We start from the raw sequence: 14,825 nt of genomic DNA, 5'->3' as shown, positions 1-14,825 counted from the left end.
AAAAAAATACTTAATTTTAGAGAATATTGACTAATAATAAAGATGAAAATGTTTTTGATTAGCAAATATATATTCAGTTTGGTTTCATATTAAAAGAAAACCTGTTGAACAGACTCAGAATCAAATGATACATAAAGACTATTTGTATCACATGGTTCTTCTTAAGAAAAGTCTAATAATCAAAAACTTGGGATATGTGAGAGTTCGCAAATTTTTGCCTTGGGATTCCTGAAATTTGCCAAAAATATTGAATTGGAGGTGACCTCATATATACTGACTTCAATTCTTAGCATTTGTAGAATTTGTTGAAAATTGTAACTTACTTGGACAGGGAAGCCTGGCATGCTGCAGTCCATGGGGTTGCAAGGAGTCAGACACGACTGAGCACTGAACTGAACTAATACTCTGAAACATAATTTCACATAATTGTGATCTCAAGGGTAGTTAGTTCATTCCTTATGAAACCTCTAGTAGTTTAGCTTTTGAAATGTATTTACCACACTCTTTTCTTTTAAACTTGTTAATTTTCCTAATACATCATCATGTTTTAGTAATTTAATGTTATATATGACATGGCCATTTCCATTTTCTCAGTATTCCTTGATTTTGAAAAAAGTTTAATGACATTACAATCAGTTGTCCATATTGGATGATAGTTGTTTCATAATGTTATAAATTCTTCTCCATAATTTTTTTCAGAACACTTATTACTTCCTTATTTCTTAGACTATAAATAACTGGGTTTAACAAGGGAATCAGTAGAGTATAAAAAATTGCTATTTTTATATAGTAATTTTTATATAACGATATAGATATATTGTTATCATCTTTATTACCTGAATTTGGTCGAACATACATGAAAAGGAAGGAAGAACTATAGAATGTTGAAACAGAGAGAAAGTGGGCTGCACATGTAAGGTTTTGCCTTTTCTGTCTTTGGATTTCATCATGAAAATTGTGAAAAGAATAAAAACATAAGAGATTATTACTATGGTAATATTGAAGACAAAACTGACTCTGCAAAGATGAGTATCATCAATTCATTGATGTAAGGTTCCACACAGGAGAGTCTATATAATGGTAGGACATCACAAAAAAAGTGATTGATTTGATGAGACCTATAGGAAACCTCTTGATGAAAGTGAAAGAGGACAGTGAAAAACTTGGCTTAAAACTCAACATTCAGAAAACTTAGATCATGGCATCTGGTCCAATCACTTCATTGGAAATAGATGGGGAAACAATGGAAACAGGGAGAGACTATATTTTGGGCTCCAAAATGACTGCAGATGATGACTGCAGCCATGAAATTAAAAGACACTTGCTGATTGAAAGAAAAGCTATGGCCAACCTAGATGGTATATTAAACAGCCTAGACATTACTTTGCCAAGAAAGGTCCATCTAGTCAAAGCTATGGTTTTTCCAGTAGTTATGTATGGATGTGAGAGTTGGACTATAAAGAAAGCTGAGCACTGAAGAATTGATGCTTTTGAACTGTGGTGTTGGAGAAGACTCTTGAGAGTCCCTTTGACTTCAAGGAGATCCAACCAGTCCATCCTAAAGGAAATCAGTCCTGAATATTCATTGGAAGGACTGATGCTGAAGCTGAAACTCCAACACTTTGGCCACCTGATGTGAAGAACTGACTCACTAGAGAAGACCCTGATGCTGGGAAAGACTGAAGGCAGGAGGAGAAGGGGATGACAGAGGATGAGATGGTTGGATGGCATTACTGACTCAATGGACATGAGTTTGAGTAGACTCTGGGAGTTGGTGATGGACAGGGAGGCATGGCATGCTGCAGTCCATGGCATTGCAAAGAGTTGGACATGACTGAGTGACTGAACTGACTGACTGATGGATAGTTAACCTAAACAGAAACCCTACATGAATCATGGTATGAATGTTTCCAGCTATGTAGGCCTCTGTGGTCATCTGAATGCAGAGTTTCTTTGATATCATGGTGTGGTACTGCAGTGGTTTGCAGATGGCCATATAGCGATCATAGGCCATTGCTGCCAGGAGAAAGCAATCTGCAGTTTCAGGCAAGCAGAAAAAATAAAATTGTGCCATGCATTCATAGGGTGAAATCATTCTATTTTTAGAAAAGAAGTTCTGTAGCATCTTTGGGGTAATGGCACTGGAACAATAGGAATCCATCAGAGTGAGATTACCCAGGAAGATGTACATTGGTGTGTGAAGAGAATGCTCTATAACTATCCTCAACATTCAAGGCCATATATGACACACTTACAGCTAACATACTCAGTGGTGGGAAACTGAAAGCATTTCCTCTTCTTCCTTTTCCAGAAGAAGATAAGGTTGCGAACTCTTGCCACTTCAATTCAACATAGTCTTGGAAGTCCTAGCCATATAAATCAGAGAAGAAGAAAAGATAAAATAATTCAAATTGGAAAGTAAGAAGTAAAATTGTTACATTTAGCAGATGACATAATACTGTACATAGAAAATCCTAATGATGAAACTGGAAAACTCTTAGAGCTTGTCAGTGAATTTGGTAAAGTTGCAGGATGCAAACTTAATATACAGAAGCATGTTACACTTCTCTATACTAAGGATGAAGTATCAGAAAGAGAAATTAAGAAACAATTCCATTTATCATCACATCAAAAAGAAAAAAATAGTTAGAAATAAACCTATCTAAGGAGGTTAAAGTCTGGTATTCAGAATACTGTGAGACATGGAAGAAAGAAACTGAAGACAGCACAAAGAGATTGAAAGATATACCGTGTTCTTGTACTAAAAGAATTTATATGATCAAAATCACCATACTAACCAAGTATTACTGACTACATATTATTTACATATTATTCAACCCCCATCAAAATAATAATGACATTTTTTCATAAGCAAAAAATGTTTAAATTTGTATGGAAGCACAGAAGACTCCAAACAGCCATAACAATCTTGAAAAAGAAGAACTGAACTGGTGGAATCATGTTCCCTGTCTTCAGAGTATACCACAAAACTACTGTATTCAAAATTGTATAGTACTGGCTAAAAACAGACATGTAGATCAATGAAACAGAGGGTAAAGCCCATGAATAAACCCGCATACTTATAGTCACTTAATTTATGGCAGAAGAGGCAAGAATACACAATGGAGAACAGACAGTCACTTGCAGAAGCGCTGTTGGGAAAACTGGACAGCTACATGTAAAAAAAGAAAATTTGAACATTCTCCAACATTGTAGACAGAAATAAACTCAAAGACATGAATGTAAGACCAGATTAAAGACCTAAATGTAAGACCACATACTGTTAAACTTCTACAGGAAAACATAGGTAGAACAGTCTTTGCCATAAATTGCAGCAATATTTCCTTAAATTAGTTTACTAAAATCAAAGGAAACAAAAGCAAAATTGAACAAGTGGGGTCTAATTAAACTTAAAAGATTTTGTACAACTAAGGAAACTGTGGACAAAATGAAAAGATAACCTAGTGGGAGAACATATTTGCAAATGAAAGTGAAAGAGGAGAGTGAAAAAGTTGGCTTAAAGTCCAACATTCAGAAAACTAAGATCATGGCATCTGGTCCCATCACTTCATGGGAAACAGATGGAGAAACAGTGGAAACAGTGTCAGACTTTATTTTTTGGGGCTCCAAAATCACTGCAGATGGTGACTGCAGCCATGAAATTAAAAGACGCTTACTCCTTGGAAGGAAAGTTATGACCAACCTAGATAGCATATTCAAAAGCAGAGACATTACTTTGCCAACAAAGGTCCATCTAGTCAAGGCTATGGTTTTTCCTGTGGTCATGTGTGGATGTGAAAGTTGGACTGTGAAGAAAGCTGAGCACCAAAGAATTGATGCTTTTGAACTGTGGTGATGGAGAAGACTCTTGAGAGTCCCTTGGACTGCAAGGAGATCCAACCAATCCATTCTAAAGGAGATCAGCCCTGGGTGTTCTTTGGAAGGACTGATGCTAAAGCTGAAACTCCAGAACTTTGGCCACCACATGCGAAGAGTTGACTCATTGGAAAAGACTCTGATGCTGGGAGCGATTGGGGGCAGGAGGAGAAGGGGACGACAGAGGATGAGATGGCTGGCTGGCATCACCGACTCAATGGACAAGAGTTTGAGTGAACTCCAAGAGTTGGTGATGGACAGGGAGGCCTGGCGTGCTGCAACTCGTGGGGTTGCCAAAGAGTTGGACATGACTGAGTGACTGAACTGAACTGATGATTGATAAAAGATATTATTAATATACAGCATATATAAAAGTTTCATATAAGTCAACATCAGAAAAACCCAAATAATCCATTTTTTTAAATGGACATAAGTACTGAATAGACTTTTTCCAAGGAGGAATTGCAGGTAGCCATAAGGCACATGGAAAGATGCTCAACTTCACAAATCATCAAGGAAGTGCAAATTACAACCACAGTAAGTTATCATATTACACCATTCAGAATGGTTATCATATAAAACAATACAGATAACAAATGTTCAGAAGCATGTGGAGAAAAGGGAACCCTCATACACTGTCAGTAGGAATGTAAATTGGTGCAGCCAACAGTATGGAGGTTTTCCCAAAAAACTAACTGAACTGCCATTTGACCCAGCAGTTCCACTTCTGGGTATACATCTGGGAAAAAGCCCATTAATTCAAAAAGATACATGTACCCCAGTGTTCATAGAAACATTATACAATTGTAAAGACATTGAAACTAGTGTCTACTAACAGATGAATGGATGAAGAAGTGTACACACACACATACACACACACACACACACACACAGAGTGGAAAAGTACCCAGCCATATAAATAATGCCTTTTTACCATTTGTTGTCTTATGAATGGACTTGAAGGGCATTGTTCTTAGTGAAACAAGTCAAACTGAGAAAGACAAATACTATATGATATAACTTACATGTGAAATCTAAAATGTGCAGTGAACTAGTAAATATTAGAAAAAGAAAGCAGACTCACAGATACAAAGAACAAACCAATGGGGAAGTGGGAAAGGAGAATATAGAGTTGGGAGAGTGGGAGGTACAAACTATTTGGTGTAAGAAAGCCTACACAGATGCATTATATAACATGGAGACTAAAACCAATATTTATAATAAGTAGAAATGGAGTGTAACCTTTGAAAACTATATAAAATATAAAAATTATCAATAAATAAAAAATGACATTTAACTGAATTCTTGATGAAAAATCACTATAGAGGACAATCTGGGAAAATTGGGAAAAGTCCAGATGTGACTTTCATATTTGGTGCTGTTAAATTACATACAGATTATAATGACATTATGATCATGTAGGAAATGTCTGTGTTCCTTTGAGATGTATGTTGAAGTATATGGGTAAACTGTCATACTGTTTACATGTAAACATATACCTTAAAAGTATATATGTATGTGCATATTTGGAGATGGCTTACCAGTCAAATGTAAAATGTTAATAGTTGTTTAATCTTGATTTTAAAAATCTCTGGGCATTCTCTTAACTTTGGTATGTTTGAAATTTTTCAAAATAAGTTTGGAGGAAAATATCATTGATTCATAGCATTCTTGAATTTCTGTCCTATCCACTAGATAGCTTAGCTTCCTGGAAGTTTTCTTCTCCTGCTACTTTAACTTCTTTATGCTATGTGAACCTCTCATGGCTCAGATGGTAAAGAATCTGCCTACAATGCAGGAGACCCAGGTTCGATCGCTGGATCAGGAAGATCCCTTGGAGAAGAGAATGGTTACTCATTCCAGTATTCTTGCCTGGAGAATCCCGCGGACAGAGGCAGACTGCAGACCATGGCATCACAAAGAGTGCAACTTGATTGAATGACTAACAACACACTATGACTTAGTGGTTAGAATATAGGCTCTGAAGCTAGATAGCCTGGGTTTGGTTCCTGAGCTCCACCTTAGTATTTTTGTGGATAAATTTTTAAAGTGGAATTATACAGAATTAAAATGGAGTAATGAAGGTAAAAGACAATAGATGTGGATGAGTAATATTCTATTGTATATAGGTACCACAAGCCTTCTTCAGTGATCAATGCAAAGAAATAGAGGAAAACAACAGAATGGGAAAGACTAGAGATCTCTTCAAGAAAATTAGAGATACCAAGGGAACATTTTATGCAAAGATGGGCTCGATAAAGGACAGAAATGGTATGGACCTAACAGAAGCAGAAGATAGTAAGAAGAGATGGCAAGAATACACAGAAGAACTGTACAAAAAAGATCTTCATGACCCAGATAATCACGATGGTGTGATCACTGACCTAGAGCCAGACATCCTGGAATGTGAAGTCAAGTGGGCCTTGGAAGGCATCACTATGAACAAAGCTAGTGGATGTGATAGAATTCCAGTTGAGCTATTTCAAATCCTGAAAGATGATGCTATGAAAGTGCTGCACTCAATATGCCAGCAAATTTGGAAAACTCAGCAGTGGCCACAGGACTGGAAAAGATCAGTTTTCATTCCAATCCCAAAGAAAGGCAATGTCAAAGAATGCTCAAATTACCACACAATTGCACTCATCTCACATGCTAGTAAAGTAATGCTCAAAATTCTCCAAGCCAGGCTTCAGCAATATGTGAACCGTGAACTTCCAGATGTTCAAGCTGGTTTTAGAAAAGGCAGAGGAACCAGAGATCAAATTGCCAACATCAGCTGGATCATGAAAAAAGCAAGAGAGTTCCTGAAAAACATCTATTTCTGCTTTATTGACTATGCCAAAGCCTTTGATTGTGTGGATCACAATAAACTGTGGAAAATTCTGAAAGAAATGGGAATACCAGACCACCTGACCTGCCTTTTGAGAAACCTATATGCAGGTCAGGAAGCAACAGTTAGAACTGGACATGGAACAACAGACTGATTCCAAATAGGAAAAGGAGTATGTCAAGGCTGTATATTGTCACCCTGCTTATTTAACTTATACTCAGAGTACATCATGAGAAATGCTGGACTGGAAGAAGCACAAGCTGGAATCAAGATTGCCGGGAGAAATATCAATAACCTCAGATATGCAGATGACACCACTCTTATGGCAGAAAGTGAAGAGGAACTGAAAACCTCTTGATGAAAGTGAAAGAGGAGAGTGAAAAAGTTGGCTTAAAGCTCAACATTCAGAAAATGAAGATCATGGCATCCGGTCCCATCACTTCATGGGAAATCGATGGGGAAACAGTGTCAGACTTTATTTTGGGGGGGCTCCAAAATCACTGCAGATGGTGACTGCAGCCATGAAATTAAAAGACGCTTACTGCTTGGAAGGAAAGTTATGACCAACCAAGATAGCATATTCAAAAGCAGAGACATTAGTTTGCCAACAAAGGTCCGTCTAGACAAGGCTATGGTTTTTCCTGCGGTCATGTATGGATGTGAGAGTTGGACTGTGAAGAAAGCTGAACACCGAAGAATTGATGCTTTTGAACTGTGGTGTTGGAGAGGACTCTTGAGAGCCCCTTGGACTGCAAGGAGATTCAACCAGTCCATTCTGAAGGAGATCAGCCCTGGGATTTCTTTGGAAGGACTGATGCTAAAGCTGAACCTCCAGTACTTTGGCCACCTCATTCGAAGAGTTGACTCATTGGAAAAGACTCTGATGCTGGGAGGGATTGGGGGCAGGAGGAGAAGGGGATGACAGAGGATGAGATGGCTGGATGGCATGACTGACTCGATGGACGTGAGTCTGAGTGAACTCTGGGAGTTGGTGATGGACAGGGAGGCCTGGCATGCTGGGATTCATGGGGTCGCAAAGAGTCGGACACGACTGAGTGACTGAACTAAACAGAACCGTATGTTCTTTATCCATTTTTATGTTGATGGACATTTAGGTGCTTCTATGTCTTGGCCATTATAAATAGTACTGCAATGAGACTATCATATAATACAGCTTATATGTGGAATCTAAAAAAATGATACAACTGAACTTATTTACAAAACAGAAACAGACTCATGGACTTAAAGAACAAACTTAAGGTTACCAGTGGGGAAGGATGGTGGAGAAGGATAGTAGGGAGTTTGGAATTGACATGTATGCACTGCTGTATTTTAAATGGATAACCAACAAGGACCTATTGTAGTGCAGGAACACTGCTCAATATTATGTAATAACCTAACTGGGAAAAGGATTTGAAAAAAAATAGATACATGTATATACATAACTGAATCACTTTATTGTACAACTGAAACTAACACAAGATTGTTAATCAGCTGTACTGCAATATAAAATAAGAAGTTAAAAAAAATAGATGTGAATAATACCTGAGTGGGTACTACTGAAGAGTAATTTGTAAACTAAAGACTGTCTGATGATTATTTAAAAATAGACTACGAAAAGGGGAGGTAAGGCAAGAGACATGAATGTATCAATTAATATTTCCTTAGTTATAAATAATGCATCTCTTCCAAAGTTAAGCATTAAGATGGGAGTAGACCTGGTCTTTACAAGGATGTATCTTGCCTGAGGACAGTGTTACCTTAAGATGTAAATTATGGGAGTGGGTCTGATGAAGTCTTTACAACCTCCAGACCTTCTCTGGATTATATAACCTCATTGTTAACACTAGCAAGCGGGTACTCTTTCTGCCCCCTTCTGATGCCTATGTCAGAAGCGTTCTCTATCTCCTTTATACTTTAATAAAACTTTATTACACACACACACACAAAAAAAGAATATCTGTTAGATTGTAAAGCCAGATAAATTTATTCCAGTGACTCTGGGTCTGTTTCTCTGTGACTTCCTCAGCTATGCCATCCATTGTGTATTGACTTTATCTCCAATCTGGTTTCCTTCTTGATGGCAAAATACACATCAGTTCAGTCGCTCAGTTGTGTCCAACTCTGCGAATCCATGGACTGCAGCACGCCAGGCTTCCCTGTCCATCACCAACTCCTGGAGCTTACTCAAACTCATGTCCATCGAGTCGGTGATGCCATCCAACCATCTCATCCTCTGTCATCCCCTTCTCCTCCTGCCTTCAGTCTTTCCCAGCATCAGGGTCTTTTCTAGTGAGTCAGTTCTTCACAGCAGGTGGCCAAAGTATTGGAGTGTCAGCTTCAGCATCAGTCCTTCCAATGAATATTCAAGACTGATTTCCTTTAGGATGGACTGGTTGGCTCTCCTTGCAGTCCAAGGGACTCTCAGGAGTCTTCTCCAACATGACAGTTCAAAAGCATCAATTCTTCGGCACTCAGCTTTCTTTATAGTCTAACTATACATCCATACATCCATTCATGACTACGGGAAAAACACATCTAGTGGTGCCATCCTCAGCCAAAGCCCACCAGATCCATTCTGTAAAGTCAGACGCCTGAAGACTGTGAGTAAAAATACACATCAGTCAGTTCAGTTCAGTTCAGTTGCTCAGTCATGTCTGACTCTTTGCAACCCCATGAATTGCAGCATGCCAGGCCTCCCTGTCCATCACCAACTCCTGGAGTTCACTCAAACTCATGTCCATTGAGTCGGTGATGCCATCCAGCCATCTCATTCTCTGTCATCCCCTTCTCCACCTGCCCCCAATCCCTCACATAGATTGTGCCATTTATCATAGTCACATACCATGACTTGAGGGAGAGACACTATCCTTTTTGAGAACATCTTTTCAAATAAATGATACTTATTTCCCAGATAGTTCTAGACAATAACTTTTTTTTAGTCTCATTAGCCCCCAGTCAATCACATGTTCTTCTCTTAACAGATCTCTGGTGCTCCAGTGTTGCTAAGGGTTGGGGAGTGGTGCAGAGGTACATAGCTCAAATTTTAGTATCCTTAGGAAAGGGAAACTAAATCAATGCGTACAAGCCTGAAAACTAAAAATATCCATTAAAATAGACAGTGAATATAGAATGTGCAACATACCTCTAATTAATAGCTTCTCATAATTTTTGGTATCTAGATTTCTTTTTAAAAAAGCAGGGTGACAATATAGAGCCTTAAAGTACTCCTTTTCCTGTTTGGAACCAGTCTGTTGTTGGTTGTTCGGTTCTAACTGTTGCTTCCTGACCTGTATACAGGTTTCTCAAGAGGCAGGTCAGGTGGTCTGGTAGTCCCATCTCTTTCAGAATTTTCCACAGTTTATTGTGATCCACACAGTCAAGGTCCTTGGCATAGTCAATAAAGCAGAAGTAGATGTTTTTCTGGAACTCTCTTGCTTTTTCAATGATCCAGCAGATGTTGGCAATTTGATCTCTTGTTCCTCTGTCTGTTAAAACCAGCTTGAACATTTGGAAGTTCATAGTTCACATATTGCTGAAGCCTAGCTTGGAGAATTTTAAGCATTACTTTACTAGCATGTGAGATGAGTGCAATTGTGCGATAGTTTGAGCATTCTTTGACATTGCCTTTCTTTGGGATTGGAATGAAAACTGACCTTTTCCAGTCCTGTGGCCACTGCTGAGTTTTCCAAATTTGCTGGCATATTGAGTGCAGCACTTTCACAGCATCATCTTTTAGAATTTGAAATAGCTCAATTGGAATTCCATCACCTCCACTCGCTTTGTTCATAGTATTGCTTCCTAAGGCCCACTTCACATTCCAGGATGTCTGGCTCTAGGTGAGTGGGAGTGATCACACCTTCATGATTATCTGGGTCATGAAGATCTTTTTTGTACAGTTCTTCTTGATGAAAGTGAAAGAGGAGAGTGAATAATTGGCTTAAAGCTCAACATTCAGAAAACGAAGATCATGGCATCCAGTCCCATCACTTCATGGCAAATAGATGGGGAAACAATGTCAGACTTTATTTTTCTGGGATCTAAAATCACTGCAGATGATGATTGCAGCCATGAAATTAAAAGACGCTTGCTCCTTGCAAGGAAAGTTATGACCAACCTAGATAGCATATTAAAAAGCAGAGACATTACTTTGCCAACAAAGGTCCATCTAGTCAAGGCTATGGTTTTTCCAGTAGTCATGTATGGCTGTAAGAGTTGGACTATAAAGAAAGCTGAGCACTGAAGAATTGATGCTTTTGAACTGTGGTGTTGGAGAAGACTCTTGAGAGTCCCTTGGACTGCAAGGAGATCCAACCAGTCCATCCTATAGGAGATCAGTCCTGGATGTTCATTGGAGGGATTGATGTTGAAGCTGAAACTCCAATACTTTGGCCCACATGATGTGGAGAGCTGACTCATTTGAAAAGACCCTGATGCTGGGAAAGATTGAGGGCAAAAGGAGAAGGGGATGACAGAGGATGAGATGGTTGGATGGCATCACCGATACAATGGACATGGGTTTGGGTGGACTCTGGGAGGTGGTGATGGACAGGGAGGCCTGGTGTTCTGCGGTTCATGGGGGTCACAGAGAGTCAGACATGACTGAGTGACTGAACTGAGATTTCTTTTTGATTATAAAGTGTCTTATGACCATAAAGGACTTTGTTTATGTGGATTATATCTATCCATATTATGTTAGAAATTAAAATTTACTAATTCATTAAGAAAATAAGCCCATTACATTAATTTACACAATTATATTAAAATATATTGAAGGAGGGCTTGGAAAGAGGCCTAAAAACTCTTCCAGAAAACCTGGTTGCAGTGAAATGTTTATTGAAGTCCAAATGTGTCAGGTACCTTATTAAGTGTTGGTGATATGGAATCAGTTACATCATTTTTGATATTTACAGGGAAAAGATAGGCTTTCATTTTATTATCAACAGTTCCCGTTTACTATTTATTTTCATTAAAATGTTTCTATCTGTGCATTCCCCTCCATTTAGAGTATTCTCCAGTTTCAGTTCTTCTCATCTAATACATGAATTATTGAAGTTAGCCTTCTTGCTTTAAGTCTCTTTCTGATTAGCTGAAAGATCAGGTTTCTGAAATGTACAATCATATTGCTCTGCTCCAAGGAGACTTCAGCCTCTAAGATTAAGTCAGATTCCTTAGGGTGGCCTTTAAGATGCTCAGTAACTGATGCACCTCCCGTTTTCCCCACATTAACTGATAGCTCTCTCCGACTATTTTGTTCATTTTTTGATTCCATCCCATGGTTCACCTTTATCCTCATTCCCAGAGCCACTCTGTTTTCCATAAACATTGACATCAGCCATAACCATTTCTATTTTCCTCCAAAAATCATTTTTTTTCCATTTTTAAGGCATATTTTTACTTCTGATGCAACTTAAGAGCTAAATACGCTAGGCTGCAAGGATTTCCGGAGAAGGCAATGGCACCCCACTCCAGTACTCTTGCTTGAAAAATCCCATGGATGGAGGAGCCTGTTAGGCTGTAATCCATGGGGTTGCTAAGAGTTGGACACGACTGAGCGACTTCACTTTCACTTTTCACTTTCATGCATTGGAGAAGGAAATGGCAGCCCACTCCAGTGTTCTTCCCTGGAGAATCCCAGGGATGGGGGAGCCTGGTGGGCTGCCGTCTATGGGGTCGCACAGAGTCGGACATGACTGAAGTGACTTAGCATAGCAAGGATTTCCATTTTCTGAACTCCTAATCACATAGGGAAAAGGTAGTACTGATTCAAATTCTGCCAGAATTTGATGAGCTGGATGAACTTGGGCCAGCTCCTTAATATTGCAAAGTATGAGATTTTTACTGATGAAAAGCATGAAAAATCACATTTTATGAATTGATAGGTAATATATATGAAAGGTCTAATGTAGCATCAAGCAGAGAGCATGTTCTCAGTAAATTATTTTTCTTCCATATTTATATGTTAGGATCAATAAATATCATTGTTTAGATATTTAAATTTTTACTGTTTTCTGCCTCCTTTATGTTTGATCAGCACCTCCAACTTTTTGTTAATGATATGCATATACCAGTAATTTACCCTGGAATCAGACCATATTGGTGGTATTCCTAATAACAAAAAGGGCAAATAATAATATCAGAGAGAAAAAACTTTATTTAAGGATATATTCAGGAATTTCACTGTTATATGTGATGATCAAACTACATGAAAATGTCAAATTCATAGTGATGTCAATATAAATAGCATCGTCTTCAAGTTCAGATTGATAGTACACCAAAGTACATATACTGCATTTCAGAGAACTTAAGTGTAAATTGACTCAGTCTAAAGAGAAAGTTTTTATTAATCAATATATGTTCTGTGAGATTTCATACTCAAACATAATCTTTTGAACAAACTAAAAAATTGAAAATGAAGTTGATATATGTTTTTTCTTCTGTCACATGCTTAAGAAGGTACTAATATTTGAGAACTTGGGATATTGGGAAGTTTGTAAGATTATACCTTGGGTTTCTAGAAATTTGCCAAATGAAGGTGCTCTTTATATGTACTGACCTCAATTCCTGGCCTTTGCTGAATTTGTCTAAAAGTGTAACTTACTATACTCTGAAATATAGCTTCTAGTTTAACTAACATACTGTGACACAAATGTGACCTCAATGGTAATTAATTAGTTCACTTCTGATGAAACCTAGTAGCTTAGATTTGTGAATATATTTTACCATATTTTCTTCGTTTGACCGTATTTATTTGACTGATAATGCCATCATGTTTTAATAATCTAATGTTATTTGTGAGGTGGCCATTTTCCATTTTCTCAGTATTTCTTGATTTTGAAAAAGCTTTAATCAAATAAAAATCATTTGTTCATATGGAATGATATTTGTTGCAGAATGTTATGAAATCTTCATAATTTTCTTCATAATATTAATTACTTCCCTATTTCTTAGACTGTAAATAAAAGGGTTTAATAAAGGAATCACTGAAGTATAAAAAATAGCAATAGGTATAATATCTTTATTCTCTTCATTAACTGAATTTGGTCGAATGTACATGAAGAGAAGAGAACCATAGAAAATTGAGACAGAGAGAAAATGGGATGCGCAAGTAGATAAGGCTTTGCTTTTTCCCTCTTTGGATTTCATTTTGAAAATTGTGAAAAGGATAAAAAGGTAAGAGATTATGACTATGGTAATAGTGAAGACTGAAAGTGACCCTGAAACAATAAATATCATCAGTTCATTAATATAAGGGTTCACACAGGAGAGTCTGTATAATGGAAGGACATCACAAAAAAAGTGATTAATTTGATGAGACCTACAGAAAGTTAACCTAAAGAGAAACCCTACATGAATTGTGGGATGAATGTTTCCAGCTATGTAGGCCCCTGCGGTCATCTGAATGCAGAGTTTCTTTGACATCATGGTGTGGTACTGCAGTGGTTTGCAGATGGCCACATAGCGGTCATAGGCCATTGCTGCCAGGAGAAAGCCATCTGTAGTTTCTGCAAGGCAGAGACAATAGAATTGTGCCATGCATTCGTACAGAGAAATCATTCTGTCTTTGGAAAAGAGGTTCTGTAGCATCTTTGGGGTAATGGCACTGGAACAATAGGAATCCATCAGTGCGAGGTTACCCAGAAAGATGTACATTGGTGTGTGAAGACGATGCTCTGTAATTATCAATGCCACCAGACCAAGATTCCCCACCATGGTGATCAGATAGATGGTAAGGAATACCAGGAACAGAAGGGTCTTCAGCTCTGGACGTTCTGTAAATCCTATGAGGGTAAACTCTGTTGTCAAGGAGTGGTTATCTTCAGTCATATCTACCTTCTCTGTTGACCCAGGAATTGTGGAGATACAGCATTGAAATTAGAGTGTCTATAGTTTTCCTCTTCAAATTTTTCTTTATACAAGGAGTGTAGCCATTCTTAAAACTTCCCCTGTTTCCTCTGGGATATAGGGACATGGACCTGTGGGAGACATTTATTTCTGTGAAATGTAAATTTTAAAATTTTGATTCTGAAATTCTGGATTCCCCAAAATATTTTTGTAGTTTTAGGGGGAATGCTTGCAGTGAAAAGGGGTTGTCTTTATGAATTTATGAAGAATACTA

At 37.9% G+C, this 14,825-nt stretch overlaps 1 protein-coding gene and 1 pseudogene across 1 annotated transcript; both read right to left on the bottom strand.

Moving 5' to 3' along the window:
* Positions 1–669: 669 nt before the first annotated feature.
* On the bottom strand, positions 670–2,367 carry LOC129643437 (olfactory receptor 5K3-like; annotated as a pseudogene).
* An 11,236-nt stretch (positions 2,368–13,603) lies between these two features.
* Positions 13,604–14,533, bottom strand: LOC129644804 (olfactory receptor 5K3-like). Its single transcript, XM_055570257.1, has one exon. It carries the CDS (start codon positions 14,531–14,533, stop codon positions 13,604–13,606), a length of 930 nt encoding a protein of 309 aa, XP_055426232.1.
* Between the last annotated feature and the right edge of the window lie 292 nt (positions 14,534–14,825).

This window comes from Bubalus kerabau, chromosome 2 (genome assembly GCF_029407905.1).
Source record: "Bubalus kerabau isolate K-KA32 ecotype Philippines breed swamp buffalo chromosome 2, PCC_UOA_SB_1v2, whole genome shotgun sequence".
Taxonomy (NCBI): Eukaryota; Metazoa; Chordata; class Mammalia; order Artiodactyla; family Bovidae; genus Bubalus; species Bubalus kerabau.
The sequence above is the reverse complement of the archived record's forward strand: the minus strand, read 5'-3'. Positions and strand labels throughout refer to the sequence as shown.

What these genes read in the sequence shown, in the direction of transcription:
- LOC129644804 (XM_055570257.1), bottom strand. Translation starts at nt 14,533, where the DNA reads ATGACTGAAGATAACCACTCCTTGACAACAGAGTTTACCCTCATAGGA.